The sequence below is a fragment of the Chiloscyllium plagiosum genome, unplaced genomic scaffold (assembly GCF_037043375.1).
Source record: "Chiloscyllium plagiosum isolate Xiang-an unplaced genomic scaffold, Cpla_swu_hap1 HiC_scaffold_32, whole genome shotgun sequence".
Classification (NCBI taxonomy): domain Eukaryota; kingdom Metazoa; phylum Chordata; class Chondrichthyes; order Orectolobiformes; family Hemiscylliidae; genus Chiloscyllium; species Chiloscyllium plagiosum.
Genome location: NW_028270170.1, coordinates 39224225 through 39250987, shown reverse-complemented (window position 1 = coordinate 39250987; position 26763 = coordinate 39224225). Strand labels below are relative to the sequence as shown.

The 26763-nt window shown below is 42.1% G+C and overlaps 1 protein-coding gene across 1 annotated transcript in view; it reads right to left on the bottom strand.

The window, feature by feature from the left end:
- Positions 1-26763, bottom strand: part of LOC122540015 (vesicle-fusing ATPase) — a 283493-nt gene that overhangs the window by 125471 nt on the left and 131259 nt on the right. The window contains exons 13-15 of the mRNA XM_043675302.2: positions 19468-19563; positions 14618-14774; positions 7653-7786 (exon numbers count right to left, since the gene is read on the bottom strand). Coding sequence (XP_043531237.1) covers positions 7653-7786; positions 14618-14774; positions 19468-19563 — 387 coding nt within the window. The remainder of the gene's footprint in view (positions 1-7652; positions 7787-14617; positions 14775-19467; positions 19564-26763) is intronic.

The following is a 26763-nucleotide window of genomic DNA, read 5'->3' as shown; positions in this document are numbered from 1 at the left end:
GACCCCCAAAGATGCATTCTCAGCCACCTGCTGTACTCCCTGTACTCCCACAAATGTGTAGCTAAATTCCAAATCAACACGACCTACAAGTTTGTTGATGACACCATGGTTGGACAGATATCAAACAACGATGAGTCTGAATACAGAAATGACAGAGCGGGCTTGATGACATGATTCAATGATAACAGCCTCTCTCTCAATGTCTGCAAAACTAAAGAACTGATCATTGACTTCAAAAAGAAAAGGAGGAGAAAACACTCCCATTTACATCATCGGAGTGGAGATTGAGAAGGTGGAGAGCATCACATTCCTAGGAATGGTGATAACCAACAACGTTTCATGGACTTCCCATGAAGATGCGACTATCACGAAGGCACAACGATGCCTCTTCTTCAAGCTGCTGAGGAAATTTGGCATGTTCGTAAGGACCCCCACCGACTTTTAGAGGCACCATAGAAAGCATACTGCCCAGGTGCATAACAGTCTGGTATGGCAACTGCTTTGCCCAGGACCATAAGAAACTATAGAAGGTTGTGTGCACAGCCCAGACCACCACAGAAGCCAACCTCCCATCCATGAACTCCATTTACACTTCTCGATGCCACAGAAAGGCTGCCATCATCAAAGACCCATCCCATCCTAGTAATGCGCTCCTCCAACCTCTTTCATCAGGCAGAAGATACACACACCAGCAGGTTCAAGAACAGCTTCTTCCCTGTCATTATTAGACTGATGAATGGACTCTCTAACTTCAAATAATGCTGATCTTGCCTCGTGCACATCCTGTGCGATGTAACCTGTATGTCTTACTCTCCCAAGCTTTTCTCATTCTATGATCTGACTGTCCTTGCTATGATCTGACTACACTGCTCACAAACAAAGCTTTTCAATGTACCCAGGTACACGTGACAATCTCTCACTAGGAGACCATTTCGATGATCGTGATCATAACTTCCTGAACTTTACTATAGTCATGCAGAGGGATAGGAGCAGACAGTATGGGAAAGTATTTAACTGGGGGAGGAGAAATTATATTATTAGGCAGGAACTGGGCACCTAAATCAGGAACAGGTGCTCTCAGGAAAATGCACAACGGAAATGTGGAGGTTGCTTAGGGAGAACTTGCTATTAGCGCTGGACACGTTTGTCCCATTGAGGTAAGGAAGGGATGGTAGGGTGAAGGAACCTTGTGTGACAAGGGGACATTGAGTCAAGAGAAAGAAGGTTGAGGAAGCAAATATCAGACAGGGCTCTACACATTACAAGGTAATCAGGAAGGAACTGAAGAATAGACTTAGGAAAGTTAGAAAGGGGCATGAAAAAGCTTTAACTGGTAGGATTAAGGAAAACCCTAATGCATCCTATACTCATGTAAGGAACAAGAGGATGGATAGAGTGAGGGGAGGGCCAATTAGGGATAGTGTAAGGAACTTGTGCCTGTAGTCGGAGGAGGTAGGGGAGATTCTTAATGAATACTTTACTTCAGTATTCATTATGGAGAGGGAACTTGTCATTTGTGAGAATAGCATGAAACAGGCTGATATGATCCAACAGGTTCATGTTAAGAAGGAGAATGTGATGAAAAATTTGAAAAACATAAGAATAAATAAGTCCCCTGGACCAAACGGGATATATCCAAGGTTTCTACAGTAAGCGAGGGAAGAGATTGTTGCGTCTTTGGACAATGATCTTTGCGTCCTCACTGTCCACTGGAGTAGTATCAGATGATTGGAGGGTGGCAGATAGAATATAGAACATTACAGCGCAGTACAGGCCCTTCAGCCCTCAATGTTGCACCGCCCTGTCATACTAATCTGAAGCCCATTCCACCTACACTATGCCATATACGTCCATATGCCTGTCCAATGAAGACTTAAATGCACTTAAACTTGGCAATTCCAATACCATTGCAGGCAAAGCATTCCATACCCTTACTACTCTGAGTAAAGAAACTACCTCTGACATCTGTCTTATACATATCTCCCCTCACTTTAAAGTTGTGTCCCCTCATGTTTGCCGTCCCCATACTTGGAAAAAGGCTCTCCCTGTCCACCCTATGATTATCTTGTATGTCTCTATTAAGTCATCTCTCAACCACCTTCTCTCTAACGAGAACAGCCTCAAGGCCCTCAGCCTTTCCTCGTAAGACATTCCTCCATACCAGACAACATCCTAGTAAATCTCCTCTGCACTCTTTCCAAAGCTTCCACATCCTTCTTAGAATGCGGTGACCAGAACTGTACACAATACTCCAAGTGCAGCCGTAGCAGAGTTTTATACAGCTGTAGCATAACCTCATGGTTCCGGAACTCAATCCCTCTATTAATAAAGGCCAAAACACTGTATGCCTTCTTAACAACCCTGTCAATCTGGGTGGCAACTTGCAGGGATCTGTGTACATGGACACCAAGATCTCTCTGCTCATCTGCATTCCCAAGAATCTTACCATTAGCCCAGTACTTTGCATTCCGATTACTCCGTCCAAAGTGTATCACCTCACACTTGTCCACATTAAACTCCATTTGCCACCTCTCAGCCCAGCTCTGCATCCTATCTATGTCTCTCTGCAACCTACTACATCCTTCATCACTATCCACAACTCCACCGACCTTAGTGTCATCTGCAAATTTACTAACCCACCCTTCTAAGCCCTCAGCCAGGTCACTTATAAAAATGACGAACAGCAGTGGACCCAACAACGACCCTTGTGGTACGCCGCTAGTAACTGGACACCAAGGTGAACATGTTCCATTAACTACAACCCTCTGTTTTCTTTCAGCAAGCCAATTACTGATCCACAATCCCATTCGTCAGCATTTTGTACAATAGCCTACTTATCAAACACCTTGCTGAAATCCATATACACCACAACCGGTTTACTCTCATCTACCTGTTTGGTCACTTTGTCAAAAAACTCAATAAGATTCGTTAGGCACGACCTACCCTTCACCAAACCATGCTGACTGTCCCAGATTAGATTATTCTTTTCTAGATGGTTATAAATCCTATCTCTTATAATCTTTTCCAACACTTTACCAACAACTGAAGTGAGACTCTCTGGTCTGTAATTACTAGGGTTGTCTCTACTACCCTTTTTGAACAAGGGAACCACATTTGCTATCCTCCAGTCCTCAGGCGCTATCCTCCAGTCCTCAGGCACTATTCCTGTAGACAACGATGACTTGAAGATCAATGCCAAAGGCTCGGCAATCTCTTCCCTTGCTTCCCAAAGGATCATAGGATAGATCCCATCCAGCCCAGGGGACTTGTCTATTTTCACACTCTGCAGTATTTTTAACACCTCTTCCTTGTGAACCTCAATCTCTTCAGGTCTAGATGCAAGTAACTCTGTATCTTCCTCGCCAACATTTTCATTTTCTATAGTGAACACTGTCGAAAAATATTTATTTAGTGCTTCCCTTATCTCCTCTGACTCCACACACAACTTCCCACTATTGTCCTTGATCGGCTCTAATTTAACTCTCGTCATTCTTTTATTCCTGACATACCTATGGAAAGCCTTAGGGTTAACCCTGATCCTATCCACCAACAATTTCTCACGTCTCCTCCTGGCTCGTCTGAGCTCTCTTTTTAGGTCTTTCCTGACTTCCTTGTAACCCTCAAGCGCCCTAACTGAGTTTTCACATTTTGTCCTAACATAAGCCACCTTCTTCTTCTTCTTGACCAGGGATTCCACTTCCTTAGTAAACCACAGCTCATGTGTTCGATATCTTCCTCCCTGCCTGACAGGTACATACTTGCCAGACACACAGGAGCTTTTCCTTGAATAAGCTCCACATTTTTAATGTGTTCATCCCCTGCAGTTTCCTTCCCCATTCTACACTTCCTAAATCTTTCCTAATTGCATCGTAATTTCCCTTCCCCCAGCTGTAACTCTTGCTCAGTGGAGTACCCTTTCCATCACCTGACAGAATTGTGATCGCTGTGGCCAAAGTGCTCACTTACTTCCAAATCTAACACCTGGCCAGGCTCGTTACCCAGTACTAAATCTAAAGTGGCTTCGCCCCTTGTAGACCTGTCTACATACTGTGTCAGGAAGCCCTCCTGCACACACCGGACAAAAACTGACCCATCTATAGTACTCGTACTGTAGTGATCCCAATCAATATTTGGATAGTTGAAGTCCCCCATGACAACTATCCTGCCCCTCTCACTCCTATCGAGAATCATCTTTGCTATCCTTGTTATTCCCTTGTTCAAAAAAGGGAATAGGGATAATCCTGGGAATTACAGACCAGTCAGTCTTACATTGGTGGTGGACAAACTATTAGATAAGATTTATGATACTTGGAAAACCATAGTTTGATTAGAGATAGTCAGCATAGCTTTGAGAGAGACAGGTCATGCCTCACAAGCCTCACTGAATTCTTTGAGGATGTGATAAAACACATTGTTGAAGGTATAGCAGTGAAAGTGGGGTACATGAATTTAAGCAAGGTGTTTGATAAGGTTCCCTATGGTAGGCACATTCAAAGTAATGAGGCATGGGATATAGGGAAATTTGGCTGTCTGGATGCAGACTTGGCTGGCCCATAGAAGACAGAGTGGTAGTAGATGGAAAGTATTCAGCCTGGAGCTTGATGACTAGAGGTGCTCCACAGGGATCCATTCTGGGATGTCTGCCCTTTGTGATTTTTACAAATGACTTGGATGAGGAAGTGGAAGGGTGGGTGGGTAAGTTTGCTGATGATACGAAGGTTGGTGGAGTGGCAGATAGTGTGGAGGGCTGTTGTAGGTTGCAACAGGACATTGACAGGATGCAGAACTGGACTGATAAGTGGCAGATGGAGTTCAGCCTGGAAAAGTGTGAAGTCACTCCTTTTAGAAGGTCGAATTTGAATACAGAATACCTGGACAGGGTTAAAGGGAGGATTTTTGGCAGTGTGGAAGAACAGAGGGATCTTGGGGTCCATTTCAATAGATCTCTTAAAGTTGTCATCTAAGTTGATAGGGTTGTTAAGGAGATGTGGGGTGTGTTGGCTTTCATTATCAGAAGGATTGAGCTTATGCTGCAACTCTATAGAGCCCGGTTAGACCACACTTGGAATATTGTGTTCAGTTCTGGTCGCTACATTGTATGGAGATGTGGAAGTTTTAGAGAGGGTGCAGAGAATGCTGCCTGGACTGGAGGGCATGTCTTACAAAGAAAGGTTGAGCAAGTTAAGGCTTTTCTCACTGGAGCGAAGAAGGGTGAGAAAAGACTTGATAGAGGTGAACATGATGATGAGGAAGGTTTTTAGGAGAGTTATCAGAGGCCAGTTCATTACACAGAAATGTGGGTGCATGGAATGTACTGCCAGTGGAGTCAGGTACATGAGGGACATTTAAGCAACTCTTAGATAGGCACATGGATGGTACTAAAATGAAGGGCATGTAGGTTAGTTTGATCTTAGGGTAGGATAAAAAGTTGGCACAACAGCAAGGGCCAAAGGACCTGTACTGTGTTGTGCTCAGAATCCCTCCAGTGTGAAAACAGGCCCTGAGCCCAGCAAGTCTACACTGACCCTCTAAGTTTCCTACCCAGACCCATTTCCCACCCTATTACTCTACATTTACCCCTAACTTCTGCACTGAACCTACACAACCCTGAACACTTTGAGCAATATAGCATGGCCAATTAGCCTAACTTGCACATCGTTGGGCTGTGGGAGGAAACCAGAGCACCCAGAGGAAACCCACGCAGACAGTCGCCCAAGGCTGTAATCGAATCCGGGTCCCTGACACTGAGGCCGCAGTGCTAACCACTGAGCCACTGTACCACCCTAACTGTTCTCTGTTCTATGTTCTAGATGTATTATCCAAGTTATCAGATGTATAAATTTATTTTGCACTTGTACATTTACATAGGTACCAATAGCTATCTGACAGTTTACTCAAGTGGCCAAACCATAGTTAAAACTGAACATATCACAATTAAATTATGTATTCAGCTACTCTGACCATGTGTGGCTTTCAACAGCAGTCATCTAGTAGTGATCGGTAGTAGATTGTTAATTTTTCTCCTATACCCTTTGATTGGTGCACTGAAATCAGTTTGGTACTGTCAAAACCATTACTTCCAACTAGTTGCTGAACCTCAGTTTGCCATTAGTAATCAACAAAAATTCTGCAGAAGGACAAGTGCAAATAAGTCTCAGTCACTTTCTTTCTGCAAGTATTTTATTGTCTATTGTAGAATCTCTGACACTGTAGCACTTTTTCAGTACTGCTCTGCCGTAAAAGCTTAGATTCTGTGCTCACATCTTGGAGTGGATTCGACACCATGTAAATACATTCTGCTTCTATAGTACATCTTGTATCCCTAAAGTGATGCAACTGATCTCATTCTTGGTTTGACCACAATCAGTCACAAAAGGTTAACATCTCACTGTAGAAGCACAAGTTGAGGTCAATACAGTGCTCTTTTTGTCAGGGAATTGGAGAGATTGCAAGTTAATCAGCTTCAGGTTTCAGTTCAAAACACCCTTCCATTTATAACTACCATGATGTCTTAAGTGCACAATCTATTTTCGATAAATTAAACTTTGTGAAATGAAAACTACAATCACGCAGGGCAACAGTCGAAAACATAGAAGCAACTTTTATGAAACTCGACTGGTCAGCTTAGTAATGTTAGTAAATAAGAAGACTGGTAAGTGTCAAATCCCAACTGCTGTCAAACAATGGAGTTCAATCAATCCATTTGACTTATTTTAAACTGTTCTTATCATGCACTTTTTAACAAGATGGATTTGGCATTTTCAGCCACCAGGTGGCAGTGCCTCATGTAAATGAGGCAGCTGAACTGTAATTGCATCTGCAATCAGTGCACCTGGCAGCTTTTGATAAATATTTTTTGTGGTGTGAGAAAAGACAGAAACTTAGGATTTCCTCACAACCCGACAGCCATTTATGATACTACTGTAATACAAGAGAACAGCAAGCAATTTTAACATGAAGACCCAAAAATAGCAATGATGAATAATCAGATAATGTTTTAGTTTGGTGGCTTTTTGGGTAGAAGATCTTTTTATTTTACAGAATATTACAATGGAATCTTTAACATCAATCTGATGCTTCATATTGGGCATTGGTTTGCAGGGTCATCCAAAAAGTGCGACAGTAAAATCATCAAGAGGGGTTTGAATGCTTGATCTATGGAGGTAGAGGAGCAGGCAGTAGCAGAGACATAAAATGCAATAGAGGTAAGAGAAGTGAAAGAGAAAAAAAGGGCAGAGGGAAAAAAAATCAGGTAGTTGGAGACAATTTTAATGTCCCTTTTATTCTCACCAGAAATCCTGAGGGTGGCTCAGTCCTCAAAGTCCTGAATTCCAATCTAATCCAGGGCCAAAAGAATGATCCTTTGTCACAGTCACAGTCACACAAGTCGCAATGTGGCACTTGAGCTGTGACTCATTTTCTTCAGTGGAGATGGAAACTTTGAAAATCATCTTTTAAATTGATCAAAATTTTCTGACTCAGTGCCAATTTAATCAGATTATGGAATGGAACAAGCAGTTGTGCAATAGCAAAGTCTATGGAGACATGGTGTCATAGACTAAAAACGGAAACTACCATGGAGAGGATTAATTTTTTTTTAAATGTCACAAAGCTTAACAACCGTTAACAGGTCAAGTGCTGAATAAGATCACCTTTTTAATGGCCTGGCATTTCGCTGTTTCAGAGAATCCAATCATCTTATCAGGAGAGCAGATCTTAATGAATGGGAAGCCAGACTTCTCTGCAATCTTTGCAGCCAATGCAGTCTTGCCACTGTTTGGAGGTCCTGTTCAGAATTGAAATTAGTACTAAATGAATAAATGTAGTGCTTTTTTCTGCATCAGCAATAAGTAATACAGGCATGTAACAGGCACGTAAGGTTACAACCATACCATAATCTCATACAGGAAAAGACACATGAATCCTTAGAGTGCAGGTTCCTAGCTCCTTGAAAGTGGAATAGCAGGTATTAGGATAGTGAAGGTGGTGTTTGGTATGTTTTCCTTTATTGGCCAGAGTATTGAGTGCAGGAGTTGGGAGGTCATGTTGCGGCTGTACAGGACATTGGTTAGGTCACTGTTGGAATATTGCGTGCAATTCTGATCTCCTTCCTATCGGAAAGATGTTGTGAAACTTGAAAGGGTTCAGAAAAGATTTACAAGAATGTTGCCAGGGTTGGAGGATTTGAGCTATAGGGAGAGGCTGAACAGGCTGGAGCTGTTTTCCCTGGAGCGTCGGAGGCTGAGGGGTGACCTTATAGAGTTTTATAAAATCGTGAGGGGCATGGATAGGGTAAATAGACAAGGTATTTTCCCTGGGGTGGGTGAGTCCAGAACTAGAGGGCATAGGTTTAGGGTGAGAGGGAAAGATATAAAAGAGACCTAAGGGGCAACCTTTTCACAGAGGGTGGTATGGGTATGGAATGAGCTACCAGAGGAAGTGGTGGAGGCTGGTACAATTACAGCATTTAAGAGGCATTTGGATGGGTATATGAATATGAAGGGTTTGGAGGGATATGGCCAGGTGCTGGCAGATGGGACTAGATTGGGTTGAGCTATCTGGTCGGCATGGACAAGTTGGACCAAAGGGTCCGTTTCCGTGCTGTACATTTCTACGACTCTATAACATGCCCAACACAAACGTATTACAGTACATTCAGCACTACAACAAACATCTCCCATATCACCTGGAATCCATCCAAAATCCAATGGGGCAGAAATATTTAAAACAAAACAGGTTAATTAGTATGAAACTCTGAAAAACTACAATTAAAGTAGCACTTTTATTTCTGACAGGATGGTATTGCATGCCACATTTCTCTCAAAACCCCAATTGCCAGCTACAATTGTAAAATAACTGACGTAACAGCAGCTAATTATGTACCTTGACTTGAGTTGAATACTCTGAAGTTTTGGCCAGAACATGTTCCGGCTCAGGCAAGAAAAGACAGGTATGCTAATTTTAGTTAACTCAGAGTCAAAAAGTTACCTTTAAAATGCCTGTCAAGATAGTCTGAGGACTATTTGATTTATATGGAGCAAGAACGAGCAAAAGAATCTCTGGTAACAATGAGTTTGAACAGCTAATTGACCTTCCACGATCTTCTATTCTCAATTCTGTGCCTAACCTGTGTTATTTATCAAGTAACAGAATACAGAGGTGCCTGAGATTATACTTTTACCCTACTGTACAAATTGAAGAATTTGACAGTGTTTCCAGATTTGGTCCCTTTTACGTCAGTAATGCAATCTGTCAGTAGCAAAGCATCACTGAAAAATGCGTTGAAAAACAAATACAAATACAAAGAAGTTACAAGAGATATGGTTACCATTTTGCTGGTGCTTTGTCTTATTCTTCACATGGTCATTTCATTAAACTTAGCAGATAATGGATATGACAGATCAGCACACAGCATCTGAACCCATACTCTTGGTCCTATACCAATATCTTCTACTAGTTCAAGTCAGTCTGTGCATAAGTTCCAGTGTCTGTGAGGCCCAACCCCCTTCCCAACACAATCAAACTGCGAAGAAAGAAACTGAGCTACATGTCTACCAAACTGTTCAACAATAAACTAATAACTTGCATTTAACACGTGGAAAGGATTGGTGTCTTTGCATTTAGGAATATGGGTTACATCAATGACCAACAACTTTAATTGTAACTATTTGTAGAATTTTTAATCAACATTGTGGGCGGCACGGTGGCACAGTAGTTAGCACTGCTGCCTCACAGCACCTGAGACCCGGGTTCAATTCCCACTTCATGCGACTGACTGTGTGGAGTTTGCACGTTCTCCCTGTGTCTGCGTGGGTTTCCTCCGGGTGCTCCGGTTTCCTCCCACAGTCCAAAGATGCGCAGGTCAGGTGAATTGGCCATGCTAAATTGCCCGTAGAGTTAGGTAAGGGGTAAATGTAGGGGCATGGGTGGGTTGCGCTTCGGCGGGTCGGTGTGGACTTGTTGGGCCGGTGGGCCTGTTTCCATGCTGTAATGTAATCTAATCTAAAAAAAATCTAATCTAATGACAGTCTGTCTGTCTGTTTGATTACTTTATCCAGCCAACCTTTCTTCCTATCTCACCTGATACTTTTATAAGGAATAGACAAATGTTGAAAGTAAAAGCATTTTTTTAAAATGCTCTCATGATTTTTCTGCCTAGTTGCTTGCAGCAGTGTCAAAGAGATAAATCTTGATTTCCAGTCAATTCTGCAAGTTGGCAACATGTTGCTGCCTAAAGTCTATTTGTATGGGATAGATCCATTAGTAAAGGTCACCAATCAAGCATTTATTTTAAGCAGTCAAATAACATGGGTTTTAGTAAATTATCTAAAGCTCTTGATTAGTTTTTAAAAAGGTTTCAAAAACAATAATAAGTAGTCAGAATTTGAAATTAGATTCAGCAACCACTCTTAATTATCTACCAGATATGTTATCCAATTCTGTGCATTCTTAGATAAAACCCAGGAGACAAAGAATATGATAGATCTAATTTTTGAAATATCCATTCTTGGGCCTGGATTCTTGTCCATTCCTGGTTGCTCTTGAGACAATGGTGGCAGCTTTCTTCTTGAACTGCTGCAGTCAGTGTGCTGTAAGTAGATGCACAACGCCATTATGAAGTGATACCCAGGATTTTGACTCAGTACAGTCAAGGATGGATGATATACTTCCAAGTCAGGATGCTGAATGGTTTGGAGGGGAACTTAAAGGTCGTATTCTAACATGCTTCTGCCTTGTCCTTCTAGATAGTAGCAGTCTTGAGTTTGATCACAACATGCTGTCTAATGAACCTTGGTGAATCTCTGCAATGTATCTTATATGTGGTACACAATACTCTGTTAGTGCATCAGTGACGAAGGAAATGAATGCTTGCGGATTTGGTGCCAATCAAGTGGGCTGCTTTGTCCGGGATACTGTCAATGCTTTCATCAGTGTCCTTCAAGCTGCATCCATCTAGGCAAATGGAAGCATTCCATCACATCGCCGGCTTGTACCTTGTAGATGGAGGACATGTTTTGGGCATTCAGGAATTCAGTCACGTACTTCAGGTATTTTGGCCTCCGAACTGTTCTTATAGCCACAGTATTTGTATGACCAATCCAATTCAGATTTTGCTCAAAGATAAAACCTAGCAAGTTGTTAGTAGGGGACTCAGCAATAATAACATCATTAAATGTCAAAGGGATGGTCAGATTGTTTCTTGCTGGAGATGGTCATCATCTGGCACTTGTGGGGTGTGGAATTTAATTGACACTTCTCAGCCCAAGTATGGACCCTTTGCAGATATTGTTGCATTTGGACTTACTTCAGTTCCGAATGATGCTAACATTATGCAGCTGTCAGCAAGCATACCTACTTCTGACCATTTAATGGAGGGAAGACCATTTGTGATGCAGATAAAGTCGGTTGGGCCTATGTCACTACCCTGAGGAACTCTTGCAGAGACGACCTTCAACGGAGCTAACTACCCTGAACAACTGCAATCATCTGCCTGTGTGGTGGTATAACTCAAACCAGCAGAGAACTTTCCTCAAACTCCACTGACAAGTTTTGCAAGTGGTCCTCGATGCCACACATGGTCAAATGCAGCCTTGATATCAAGGGCAGTCACATTTACCTCACCTCTGGAGCTCCTTTTTCTATGTTTGAACTAAGGCTATAATGAGATCAGAAGCCGAATGACCTGAGCAGGAAAGAATCCTGGCTGGAGGCAGGGACATGGTTATAGCACCACAACAACTCTAATTCAGCCTGACTTTTGTTTTACAAATTTTGCAATCAACCTGGTCATAAATATTCCACACTTCTGGAGTAGGTGGGACTTGAATCCAAGCCTCGAGACCCAAGAGGTAGAGCCACTACCACTGTGCTGCAAGAATGTTTCGAACCGATTTTTAAAAAAAATTTACAAGCTTTTAGTCACACAGCACATATTGTGCCTCTCCAACCCAAGAAAGATATTTTCCCAGGAGAAAGTGAGGACTGCAGATGCTAGAGATCAGAATCCAAGCGTGTTGTGCTGGAAAAGCACAGCCAGTCAGGCAGCATCCAAGGAGCAGGAGAATCGATGTTTCAGGCATAAGTCATTCATCAGTCCTGTGCTTTACCAGCACCACACTCTTTGACTAAGATATTTATCCAGACACGTTATGACATAGCTCTGGAGGAGGTGGGACTTAAACCCAGGTCTCCTGGCTCAAAAGGTAGAAATACTACCATTGTACCACAAGAGCCCTTCACAGTCTGACCGAGTTTTTTTGTGGAGTTGCATTTTCTAATCAACCTGTTCAATGATGTTATTGCACACCACTGAAACAGGTGGGACGTGAACTCGGCTTTTCCTGCCTCAAAAAGGTAGGAATAATACTGCTGTGCCACAAGAGTCTTTGAGCCTGATTTGTTCTTTAATTAACCTATTTCTCTAATCAATCTGTCCTGAGATGTTACTACACACCTGTGGAGCAGATCAGACTTAAACTTGGGCCTTGGTACTAGTGTCTCTACAGGAGTAGAGGCACTAGTACCATAGGACTAAGAGGAGCTGATATGGCTCTTTGACTGGTCGACAGGTCTAGCATTTATACATAAAAACAAAAGCAAGGGAGATTGGAAAGTCTGCATTATGTCTTTATCACAGAATATAGTTAGCTCTGGCCTCAACTTGGACAATAAATTAATCTTTACCAAAAACTAATTCAAGAGTCAAGCTAAGGTAATATCAAATGCTTGTGTGCGGTGGGATACTTAAGTAACAAAACCTGCAGTTCTGGGTTCAAACTGTTGCCTTGTGCAACAATGCCAACAGCTATCCTACCTTATTCTTGTATTAATTATCCAGGCTGAAGGTAATGTTGGTCCTGGTAATTGCAACTTATATTTCCAACGATGTGAGGCAATCTATTTCATCCATAGCTTTTATTTTCAGCAGCAGCCAAGCTGTGCCATTGTTCCCACAAACAGCCTTTCTATTACTGGGCACATTGGGGGTTCTGAGTCAGGTTGGCAATCAGGAAGGCCAATGAAATCCAATGCATGATGCAGAGAATACCAATAGATCAATAGAATGAATTTGGCATTCAGCGACAAGATCTCTAGTCGTCTGTTCCTTGGACTGTGCAATTAATTCTTCCATGAGATGTGAGGCAGCACAGTGGCTCAGTGGTCAGCACTGCTGCCTTCAGCGCCAGAGACCTGGGTTCAATTCCAGCCACTGGGAGAATGTGCAAATTCCACACAGACAGACATTCTCCCAGTGGCTGCATGGGTTTCCTCCGGGTGGTCCTGTTTCCACACTGTAGGGATTCTTTCATTCTTTCTTTCTATGTAGACATCAATGAAAAGACTGATCCATTTAGCTGATCCATAACAGTCCTTGAGAAGGCAGAATTAAGGTGCCTTAGAACATTATAGCGCAGTACAGGGCCTTCAGACCTCAATGTTGTGCCAACCTGTGGAACCAATCTGAAGCCCATCTAGCCTCGACTATTCCATTCTCGTCCATACGCCTATCCAATGACAATTTAAATGCCCTTAAAGTTAGCAAGTCTACTACTGTGACACTGGGTTCCACACCACTTTTACAGAGCTGCAGTAAAACCTCACAGCTCTTAAACTCAATTCCCCTGTTAATGAAAGCGAAAACACCATATGCCTTCTGCATAACCCTATCAACTTGGGTGGCAACTTTGAGGGATCGATGTACGTGGACCCCAAGATCACGCTGTTCTTCCACACTGCCAAGAATCCTGTCTTTAAACCTGTACTCAGCATTCAAATTTGAAATTTCAAAATGAATCACTTCGCATTGGTCCAGGTGAACTCCATCTGCCATTTCTCAATCTAACTATTTCTTGGAAGATAACTACGAATGCATCCATTATTTCTGCAGTTACTTCCTTTAAAGTCCTAGGATGCATTCCATCAGATCCAGGGGACCTATCAATTTTTAGCCCCATTAGGTTCTGTAGTACTTTTCTCTAATAACAACTATTTCATTTTTTCCTCATCCTTTCTTGTGCCTTAACTATTTAATATTTTTGTAAGGCTATTGGTGCCTTCTAATGAGAAGATTGATGCAAGTATTTAACTCAATTCCTCATAGACTGATTTTACAATTACTTCATACATTCAATTTACTATCCCAGGTGTATGGTGTGTCAGTGTGCTCTTTATGTAGTAACCATGATAACTAAAGGTACAAAACACACACTACGTTCAGGTAGTTTATCAGCATCATAACTATTTCTTTACCCTGCACTCACGAGCATTTGGATTAACATTACTTTTCACTTGAAGATATATAATAATTTCTACTTTTCAAGGATTCTTTTCATATGCCTACAATTCTGCTATGGATTGCTCTTGAACCACTTCAGTCTATTGCAGGGTGGAGGCTAGGTACCCAATTCGGAATAGAGTGCCAGGAGTTTGACCCATTAACAGTAACAAAATGGTAAAATAATTCCAAGTCAGGATGGTGGATACTGTGTATTCAGAGACCAGGTATGATGCTTCCACTTTCCAGGTCAATGTAAAATAACTAAATACCAGTGCCCTTGACATGGATGCCCTCTTTATTTCCTTCCCTATTTCGCTGGTAAAAATAAGATCCACCTACCTTCCAACAGGACACTGACCAGTGGGGTGCGATCACTGTTTTTAGTTTGCTGGACAAGCAACTCTCCATCATCAAGGGCCCGTGTGACAGGATCGCCCCACACAATGATTCCATTCATGATGTAGCTGTCATAATCTTCCTGGTTTATGCCAAAAGCCTGTGAAAGAAGTTGTGAAACCACATCACACACCCATTCTTCTGAAAATCAACACACATCTGACTGTCAACTTGATAAATTATTTCAGGGAAGGTAGAGAATATAATCCAAAACAAGCTAACATCATAGATAAGCATAGAACACCATTAGACTTTTCAGTTGATTTGTTGGGGTATAAACTGTCCCTCAGAGTCAAACGACAGGAAGATGAAGAACTTATGCTGGAAGCATCAACTCTCCTACTCCTCGGATGCTGCCTGATCAGCTAAGCTTTTCCAGCATCACACGTTTTGACTCTGATCTCCAGTTCTCACTTTCCCCCTACAAACTGCCCATCACGCAACTAAGGTGTTCCCAGCACTCTCATCACTGCTAGTTACTGCATCTCTAAATGGGAGGGTAGGTAGGCAATCTTTGATTAAGATAAATACTTGACACGACGTGGTGGAACTGAAGGGCCTGTACTGTTTTATGTTCTAAGTAAAGATCAACCTAATCTAAACTAAACACACCTCAATTTACTGCTGTCCATGTGCTTGCCAGCAGCCACTAAAATGCCCCTAGTATCTGTGACTCTACCACTACTGCTGGCAGTGCATTCCATGCACCCACCATTCTCTGTGTAAAGAACTTATCTCCCCTATACCTTCCTCCAATCACCTTAAAATTATAACCCCTCATGACAACCATTTCTGCTGTGGGAAAATCTCTGGCTATCTACTCTATCTATGCCTCTCATTACCTTGTACACCTCTATCAAGTCACCTCTCTTCCTTCTTTTCTCTAGTCTGAAAAGCCCTAGCTCACTCAGCCTCTCTTGATAAGACAAGCCCTCCAGTCCAGGCAGAACCCTTGTTAATTTTCTCTGCACCCTCTCTAAAGCATTTACATCCTTCCTATAATGAGGAGACCAGAACTGAACACAATATTCCAAATGTGGTCTAACCAGGGTTTTATGGAGCTGCAGCAAAACTTCACGGCTCTTAAACACAATCCCCCTGCTAATGAAAGCCAACACACCATACACCACCTTAACAACCCTATCAACTTGGGTAGCAACTTTGAGGGATCTATGTACATGGACCTCAAGATCCTGCTGTTTCTCCAAACTGCCAAGAATCCTGTCTTTAACCCTGTATTCAGCATTCAAATTTGACCTTCCAAATGAATCATCACAATTAACCAGATTGAACTCCATCTGCCACTTCTCAGCCCAGCTCTGCATCAGCCCTTGACACCATCTACAACACTACCGACCTTCGTATCATCGGCAAACTTAGTAACCCATCCTTCCACTTCTTCATCCAAGTATTTTACAAAAACTACAAACAGCAGAGGCCCAAGAACAGATCCTTGCAGGACACCACTGGCCACCAACCTCCACGGAGAATACTTTCCATCCATTTCTACTTGGTGTCTTCTTTTGGCCAGCCAATTCTGTATCCAAACAAATTTCCCTGGATCCCATACCTCCTAACTTTCTGAAAAGCCTACAGAACCTTATCAAATGCCTTGCTGAAATCCATATACACTGCATCCACTGCTCGACCTTTGTCAATTTGTCTCGTCATGTCCTCAAAGAACTCAATAAGGTTTGTGAGGCAAGACCTGCCCCTCAAAGTTATGCTGACTATCTTTAATCAAACTGTGTTTGTTCAAAATAGTCATAAATCCTATCTCTTAGAATCCTTTCCAGTACCTTGAACATCATAGACGTAAGACTGGCTTGTCTGTAATTCCCAGGGATTTCCTTATTCCCTTTCTTGAACAGAGGCTGTTTAAGCAACACTTATTGCGAATGTGGGGTAACTTTGTTTCTCTGAGATAGACCAGGAATGGTATGGTGAAAGAGCCTTGGATGACAAGAGAAGAGGAGACAAGGATCTGGCACAGCTTTAAAGAATTATAGGCTAGCTAGAAAATAATGTGAGCATAAGAGGTACAGTTAGTAAGTTTGCAGATGACACCAAAATTGGAGGTGTAGCGGACAGCGAAGAGGGTTATCGCTGATTACAACAGGATCTGGACCAGATGGGCCAATGGGCTGAGAAGTGGCAGATGGAGTTTAATTCCGATAAATGTGAGGTGCTGCATTTTGGGAAAGCAAATCTTAGTAGGACTTATACACTTAATGGTAAGGTCCTAGGGAGTGTTGCTGAACAAAGAGACTTTGGAGTGCAGGTTCATAGCACCTTGAAAGTGGAGTCGCAGGTAGATAGGGTAGTCAAGGCGGCGTTTGGTATGCTTTCCTTTATTGGCCAGAGTATTGAGTACAGGAGTTGGGAGGTCATGTTGCAGCTGTACAGGACATTGATTAGGCCACTGTTGGAACATTGCGTGCAATTCTGGTCTCCTTCCTATCGGAAAGATGTTGTGAAACTTGAAAGGGTTCAGAAAAGACTTACAAGGATGCTGCCAGGGTTGGAGGATCTGAGCTACAGGGAGAGGCTGAACAGACTGGGGCTGTTTTCCCTGGAGTGTCGGAGACTGAGGGATGACCTTATAGAGGTTTACAAAATTATGAGGGGCATGGATAGGATAAACAGACAGTCTTTTCCCTGGGGTCAGGGAGTCCAGAACTAGAAGGTATAGGTTTAGGGTGAGAGGGGAAAGATATAAAAGAGACCTAAGGGGCAACCTTTTCACGCAGAGGGTGGTACGTGTATGGAATGAGCTGCCAAAAGATGTGGTGGAGGCTGGTACAATTGCAACATTTAAGAGGCATTTGGATGGGTATATGAATAGGAAGTGTTTGGAGGCTTATGGGCCAGGTGCTGGCAGGTGGGACTAGATTGGGTTGGGATATCTGGTCGGCATGGACAGGTTGGACCGAAGGGTCTGTTTCCATGCTGTACATCTCTATGACTCTATGACTCTAACTGAAAGGAAACTTCCATTGTTCTAACTTTGTAAAGTCTAGGAGATAGTAAGTACTACAGATGCTGAAGAGTCAAGAGTTGATAAAGTGTGGTGCTGGAGAAAGCACAGCAGGTCAGGCAGCATCCGAGGAGCAGGACTGTTGACATTCCAGGCAAGACCCTTCATTACGACCTGATAGTATCTTACAAATTCAAGCAGCCTCCTCTCTCCCATGACCCCAGAAGATTCATTGGTCAGAAAACCTGTAACTGATCTCAAAAATGTTGCACTCTGCAATGTGAACAGTCTTGCATTCAGGGAGAAATGCTGACCCCAACTGGCTTATCTTAAGTAAACAAAGTTTACAGCATAACTGTTAATAGCCCAATATGTTCAATAGCTTTCTGAGACTTCAAATGATTCCAAGAGTCAACTCATTGTGAACTTAAAGACAATGACTGTAATCTCCATCATTGGACACCATCCACCACCTTCCCAATAACTTCATCTGGGTCTCCTTTTGATCTTTAACTTACCCATGTTGGATGCCAAACAAACTTCAGTTCAGGTCACAGGACCCCCTCCATTTTGTCTTAAAGACAGTTCCAAAACATTAAAATATTATTAAAAAACTTTGTAGTTGCAACATGATCTGTATCAAGTGCTTGTTACAATAAAATTGACAATGTGGTAGATACAGAAGTTAACAAAGTCTCACGAGATATTTTAAATCATCTAATCATCATATAATCCCTACAAAGTGGAAGCAGGCCGTTCAGCCCATCAAGTCCACACCGGCCCTCCAAACAGCATCCCACCCAGACCCAACCTGCCCCAGTAATCCACCTGGCCTGCACATTCCTGGACACTACAAACAAGTTAACATGACCAATCCACCTAACCTGAATATCTTACACTGTGGGAGAAAACTAGACTACCTGGAGTAAACCCATGCAGACAAGAGGAGAACGTGCAAATTCCACACAGGTAGTAACCCGAGAGTGAAATCAAACCCGGGATCCTGGTGCTGTGAGGCAGCAGCGTTAACCACTTAGCCACCTTGCTGTCCCTATGGGGTATTATGCACACGACTGAAGTGTGTTCCAAAAACAGAAGATAGGCACCGCCATTAAACATGGCTACTGTGATCTAGCAATGCATGCAGTTGCATCCAGAACATCACACCAATTCATGATGACTGAACCATCCAAAGTGAAGTATATTTGATTTTAAAATAAGCACTGTAGCAATTATAAGTGCATTCCAATCAAATATAAATAGTTTTCTCTGAACCACAGTGATTTTAGTAGTTTTCTGTATCAACTGAAAGTAAAATTTATTCTAACTCTGAAATGGGATTAAACTGATTCATATTTTCAAAACTGTCTGCACAAATAATGACAGAGCCAAATGGGGTTACACAAAGCACCATCTAGCAGTGGCACTGGCCACAAAGTTAAAATTGACACAACATCACATTATAGTCCAACAGGTTTATTTGGAAGTGCAAACTTTCAGAGGTGCAAGCTTCCTTCATCAGATAACTAGTGGGGCAGGATCATTGGACAGAGAATTTATAGTAACAGATGAAAGTGTCATACAACTAATGCGATGCATTGGACAGACCTAGACTGCTGTTAAGTCATAAAAATACCTCAGAAAATTCAACTATGTCTCAAGCCAGACCTTCCAATAAATTCAGAGCCAGTAAATCAACATTATTGAATCCAGTGCCAAATCACACCAGTTCTAAATGGACAACAGACAGTCTGGAATGATTGCCATGGAATCAGAGAAGTATTGCGGTTTCAATGTGCAGTGAACAGGTACTTACAGGTTTTATATCATTCTCCAGAGATGTTAAGAAGTCTCCCCTCATTACTTGCAGTTTCTCAGCTTTTTCCATGTCAACTTCCACTTTGGTTGCTGCCTAATTATGGGAGAAATGGTAAATGGTAAATATCAACTTATTTTTAACCTTTAACATTTTATTTTTACAAACAAAAAAAATCTGAGTTCTCAATACTCAACTGGGCATTCATACAGTAAAACTCTGCAGAAATAAGACATTTGGTCCTTCACACTTTCCAACACTAATCATGTTTTCAGTCCCAGCAGATTATCAGGAAGGAGGCTGTGTAGAGGCAATATTGTTTTCTGATAAAGCTCAAGAGAGAGATTATTTTCTATCAATATGTGGAGTATTCAGTAAATAATTTTCAAGAAGAGTACACATTTCAATCCCAATTTGAATCCACTTTCATTACTAGCTCTATCTATACTGACAGCAACTTTGTTCTTCACCCGAGTCATCGCTACTCATCTGTAATTTTAAAGAAAGAAAGAACATGCATTTATATAATGCCTTTCTCCACCTCAGACCATCCCAATGCATTCTGTCGTCAATTAAATACTTTGCAAGTGTACTCAACTGCACACAGCAAGGTGCTACACACAGCAATGACCAATGCATTTGTGGTGTTATCTGTGCGATAAATATCATCCATGTGGAGAACAGGAACCAGAAGGATTCTTCATTAATGCAGCAGCCAAAAGACAATATCTCTGACTGTGCAGCATTTTCTCAGAACTGCATGAATTGTCAGTTTAAATTATTTCTTCAGCTTTCTAGAATGGGTTTGAATTTACTATCTTCTGATTCTGAGATGGAATATTATCATGGAACCAAGATCTCCAGCCCAGCGTTCCCTTGTGGCACAGAGGTAGTCCCTCCTGCAGAGGTGTGCAAATAATATCTCTGAACAGGTTGATTAGAAAAAAATAGGTTAAATAAAAAAAAGCCAAGTGATAGTGCTAGGAAAAACTACAAAACCTTGGAAGGAATCATAGCCAAGACCTGTTCAGTCTTGACTGCCAACACTTACAAGAATCATCGGTAGAGAACCTTTCCCAAACTCGAAGTGACCATGACCTGAAAGGTGTCCCTGTTAACATGGTATTGATCAGCAACAAAAAACAAAGAACATTCCCGAGTATGACTACATACTAGATAAACATACCTACAGAATTATCATGGCAACTAACAAGTTAGGTCACTTTAAAAAATTTAATGAATCAAAGTACTGGCAATGCTCGCAGCCCAGCCGGTCAGTGGAACATGAGGTGGGAATTTAAACTGTAAGCACTTGGGTACTGCAGTCTTAACAGCCCCACCCAAAAGGAGCTGTCATCAATGTGGTTTTATGTATTAGTAGCACCCAATTCACCTGCAGATGACCAAAGTAACTCCCAAAACAGATTCTTTCCAACTCCACACCTTACGCAATCATCTACATGGACACAAGTAGGAGCCCCAAAAGGTTAGATTGTCACCCACACGGAGCTAATATGACCTTTAAACTCCATTAGATGATCAGTAGTACATGCATAGAACTGCCTGAAGCACAACTTCTCTCTGATCCTATGGAACCAAGCTTCTCACCTTGGTTCAAACAGCTGTCCATGTACACAATAACAGATCCCTGGGGAGCTGCAGAACACAAAAGATATTTAACGCATTGTTGTGCAACAGATACTTGGAGCTGTAAGCAACACCACTTTTGCAGCATCAAGACTAGCTGTGCCCTCTGGCACAAGTCCCGGTGTTTCAAACACTCTCGTACATGCACTGCCAAGCATAGGCTGCTTCACAGCTAATCTACAGTCAAATTACCTGTTTTTGTTTAATGACTTTGAAAACATTGTAATGCAAAGTAGCTACTCTGCTCTATTTGAGCAAGGAAGTTAAATCTTTTGAAAGAAAATCAAAATCATTGGAATGTTGAAAAGTATACTTTCTTACAACAGCCATATCACAAAATAAAGACTTTAGTTCCATTTCCATACTGCCAATCTTAGTCTTCACTATAATTGATTTAAACTCAGTCTAGAAAATACGTTACATTATACACATATTCGACAAAAGAATGTAGAACAAAAGACAAGTGCTCTAATAATTCACCTTACTTTACAAAGCCATGTCTCAGGGCTGTAAAGGAATCAAAACCTAGACTTTGTCTATTTGCCCTATCCATGTCCCTCAATTTTAAGCCTCTATACAGTCACAACTCAGCCTTCAACGTTGCAGGGAAAATAGCCCAGTCTATTCAGCCTTTTCCTATACCAACAAACTGGCAATATCCTTGTAAATCTTTTCTGAACCAAATAACACCAAAATTGGGTGGATTGTAGTGGTCAGTGAAGAAGGTTACCTCATAGTACAATGGGATGGGCTAATGAGTGGCAGATAGAGTTTAATTTAGATAAATTAAAGGTGCTGCATTTTGAAAAGGCAAATCAGGGCAGGACTTATACACTTAATGGTAAGATCCTGAGGAGTGGTGCTGAACAAAGGGATCTTGGAGTGCTGGTTCATAGTTCCTTGAAAATGGAGTGGCAGGTAGATAGGATAGTGAAGGCAGCATTTCGTATGCTCGCTTTTATTGGTCAGTGCATCGAGTAGTAGGATTTGGAGGTCATGTTGCAGCTGTACATGACATTGTATTCTAATAGTGGCCTAACCAATGTGCAAGTTGGTCTCACTGCTATAGGAAGGATATTATGAAACTAGTGGGTTTGCTTTGACTGATTTCATCTATCTGAAACTACAGAAGCCATCTTTGTTTATAAGTGATCAGAAATGATTTCTTATTCCACTCACACAAGCAGTCTGAAATGCTTGCAAGTACAACGAGGCACCTGCGGCAGTGTAACATTTTATTGTCTGTCTGTACTTTAGGTTTCAGTCATAGAGTTTGCCTCAAACTCAATCTTCAGGATCAGCTCAAGCATGAACCAAAAGTGCAACTGGTTCAGCACACTAATTTAGTTCCATTGCCTTGTATCCCTCTGATAAAAGCTGAAAATGTGTTGCTGGAAAAGCGCAGCAGGTCAGGCAGCATCCAGGGAACAGGGGAATCGACGTTTCGGGCATAAGCCCTTCTTTAGGAAAGAAGGGCTTATGCCCGAAACGTCGATTCCCCTGTTCCCTGGATGCTGCCTGACCTGCTGCGCTTTTCCAGCAACACATTTTCAGCTCTGATCTCCAGCATCTGCAGACCTCACTTTTTCCCTCTGATAAAACTCTGTCTCAATGTTTAATTTAAAAAACTGGTAAAGTTGAAGTATTGTTAAATGAAAGAGACATTGTACCATACAAAATTGAGCATAGTTTGGAAATACCAACAAGTAGCGACTAACAAAGATGTTTTTTGCATACGTGCTTCTTTAACCAAACTAGTGAAGACTGATAAAACTTTAGTGTTACTTTTGTGCATTTCGAATTGTAATTCGGAACTAAAATTATGAATTTGCTAATGTTGGTAGCACAAATCTAGGTCATACAACAATTTAAACAAACATTATTAAATGCATGCAAAGCGAGCAGAACATCCGAGACGAAACACTGAAAAAGACCTCCCTGAATGTTTCATCCTGAAGGACATGGCATTTTGTATAGCTTCACCCTTCACACTTGTCCAGACTAGTTCAAGGAATAATGGAGCAGAAATGTCAGGAGGCAATGCTGTCAAAAGGTTAAGCTGCATTGTGAAATGTCTGTATATTTTTCAAAAAGTAACAGCTCATGAAAATGGACTTTTGGACCTACACTGAAAAGTTGTTCAACTTCTGTGTCACAGACAGGAAGGGGAATGGAGAACATTTTTAAGTTCCCTGAAACTAAGTTTGACAGGGGGAGTGGAAGGAATTGGAGACCCTAATCTAGTGGTCAAACATGTTTATCCAGTGATGCAGAAGTTCAGACGGGGTATAAACCAGCAGTCTGGACTGGTTGATTTACATCATGAAATCAATTGGAGTACAATTGACCTCAGCACACATTACCCAAAAACTACTTGCTTTTATATAGCATGTTTATCACAGTAAAATATCCCAAATATCCCAGAAGAAGAACACAGCAAACTAATAGAAGAATAGAAAAACGAATGGCTGTAAGTCAGAATTCTAACTCATGCATAGACCTTGTCCCATTTAAGGGTCTGGGAGAAAGTAAGGACTGCAGATGCTGGAGATCAGAGTCAAGAGTGTGGTGCTGGAAAAGCACAGGAGGTCAGGCAGATCCGAGGGGCAGGAGATTCTATGTTTCGAGTATAAGCCCTTCATCAGGAATGAAGCTTGTGGTCCAAGAGGGCTGAGAGATAAATGGGGTAGGTGGGGGAGAGAGGTAGCTGGGAATGCGATATGTAGATGAAGGTGGGAGTGAAGGTATAGGTCGGAGAGGTATGGAGCAGATAGATGGGAAGGAAGATGGACAGGTAGCACAGTTCAAGAGGGCGGTGCCAAGTTGGAAGGTTAGATCTGGGATAAGGTGGGGGGAGGGGAATGAGGAAATTGGTGAAATCCACATTGATCCAGTGTGGTTGGAGGGTTCCAAGGCGGAAGATGAGGTGTTCTTCCTCCAGGTTAGGGTTTGGTGGTGGAGGTGGCCTGGGACTTGCATGTCTTTGGCAGCATGGGAGGGGAGTTAATGTGTTCGGCCACAGGGTGGTGGAGTTGTTTCGTACGTGTGTCCTAGGGAATATCTCCACCTTCCTCTCCGACCTATCACCTTCACCCCCACCTTCATCTACCTATTGCATTCCCAGCTACTTTCCCCCAGTACCACCCCCCTCCCATTTATCTCTCAGCCCCCTTAGGCCACAAGCCTCATTCTTGATGAAGGGCTTATGCTTGAAATGTCGATTCTCCTGCTCCTCAGATATTGCCTGATCAGCTGTGCTTTTGAGCATCACACCATTTAAGGGATTGTCCAATCTCTGCCATCCCCTCAGGTCCCCTATCAGTCTAACGACAGAGGGAACGAATTGCATTCCATAAGGCTAGATAAAGACCAGACCAAGTCTGCACAAAGCATTGAAAAAGAAAAAAAAGTGAAAAGCAAGATATGCTTCATTTTATGTACTGATTAGATTAGATTACTTACAGTGTGGAAACAGGCCCTTCGGCCCAACAAGTCCACACCGTCCCGTCCCACGCAGACACGGGGAGAACGTGCAAACTCCACACAGTTAGTCGCCTGAGGCGGGAATTGAACCCGGGTCTCGGGCGCTGTGAGGCAGCAGTGCTAACCACTGTGCCACCGTGTCTCCTTCAGCACCTCACTTTTCTACACAAACACAAGAGCTACAAGAGGTCAGGAATTCAGTACAAGAACCACCATGCATATAGGTTATTTAAATTGCGCTATTGTGATACAGCCAGACTGACTGAGCTGGATGTTTGCTGAGTGCCCAATGCTTTCCCAAAACAAAAAAAGTACAAATTATTTCCAAAACACTCAAACATCAACAGGAAATTAAAACAAATTGAGCAAAAGTTGGAAAATTCATGAAATATTCTCACGAGCTCAGCATTGTGCTAAATTCCATTGCTAAGGGGCAAACTCCAATTCAACAAACAAGTAATTGCAAGATCTCATTCAGATGAAACACATTGACTCATCAGATGGAAAATGGCTGTTAAATGTAGTTTTGTGCTAAGTTGATGCATTATTAAAGCTTTATTAGACATCACACCTTACAGGCAGGTTGCAGTGCCAAGAAACAAAATGAATCTCAATGCAATGATGTTTCCCACCTTAATACTAGATGCAGCCACTACGTGAAGCAATCCACAATTCTTAACATTGATCCCCTGAGAAGATCTGCTCTTGCAAGCAGTTGACAAATGAAACATCTCTCCATTGTTCCACTGGACCCTTGGCTGTCCCAAAGCAAATCAGACTTTGCTCAGTATTGTATCCTGGATGACCCACAATTTCCTGTAACTCAGTTTAAGGGTTAAGTCATTGATGACAGATTTTACCAATCACTCTGCTCATCTATTACACCCCTGATAAGTTCTCAGGTCAAACTAGAACACTTCCTTTCTCTTTCGCAAGAAGATAGGTTTTAATCACTCAGGACCAGTTCTGTTTACTTCTCCATTCACAACTTAGTCTTAACCTCAAGTGTACCTCTGCCTTCAGAATTCTCTTCATTGCCTTTGTCTCCTCCAGACACTTACTGCTTAGGATCTCCCCACCATCACCCATTTGAAACAGCACCTTGTCTAAAACCCAGTCACACAGCCTCCTGCAATCTTGTGTATAGTTGAAGTAACATTTCACCTGTACCTCCTCCAATCTTGTGTATTGTCTGCAATAATTTGCTCCTACATATTATGATCTACTTGTCCATTATCACCATCTGCATCAGTGCACGTTGCACTGGGGAGGGAACTATTTAATTGAAAGCTGCTGTTAGCTCATAGTGAGCTTATGAACATCAAAAATGGAAAAGCATCAGCCTCTGATTTGAGGTGAAGCTTGGAAGTTAAGTGGCTGTAGTGAGCAAGTTGTTGGGATTGCTGCAGACAGTTGGAGGCTGCTGTCAGCTTTGGCTGGGAAATGCTGCTCATATGGTGTGGGTTTGGTTGCAGGTGGTGGAAGGGAGGAAGAGACTGCAAAGGGTGGAGAGGGGAAGGAGGAAGCTCCAAAAGTTGTGGAGGGGGTAAAGGAGACAGCTTCAAAGTAGGTGGGGCAAAATAGAGAGGCTGCACAGTTGTGAGAACAAGGTGGCTGCAAAGCGGTGGGTTGAGTATGAGGCTGCAAGGAGACAGAACAGTTTTAAACTTGTCAACAATGGAATACTTAACTACCTAGAAGCCAAGAAATGCTGAAATCAATAACGTCATGAAATAATTGAAAATGAATGCGAGATATCTAGCTTGATGCTTCATATGAACAGCTACTATTTTGTGAAAAATTAAGTGAATTCTACCGCAAAGAAACTGTTAAATGTTAATCTACAATTGGGATCTGAGATGCAGTTAATTGAAGAAGAGTCTGGTTAAACTGCGGCAGCTTTGTGTATATATAATGTAAACAAATTAACTGTGACATCACCAGTCTGCTGTGATAGCTTTTACTTTGTATAAGTTATGCAGAAAAAAAACTTCTGATTTTAATTTGTGCACGTTGTCTTGTAGTTATTTCAGTACTGTGTGCAGAGGAAATTAATGCTGTCCATCAGGGGGTCCATGTGGACTTGTTGGGTCGAATGGCCTGTTTCCACACTGTAGAGACTCTTTTAATAATTCTTGTGTGGTGTGACTTTAGGTTTAATCCAAG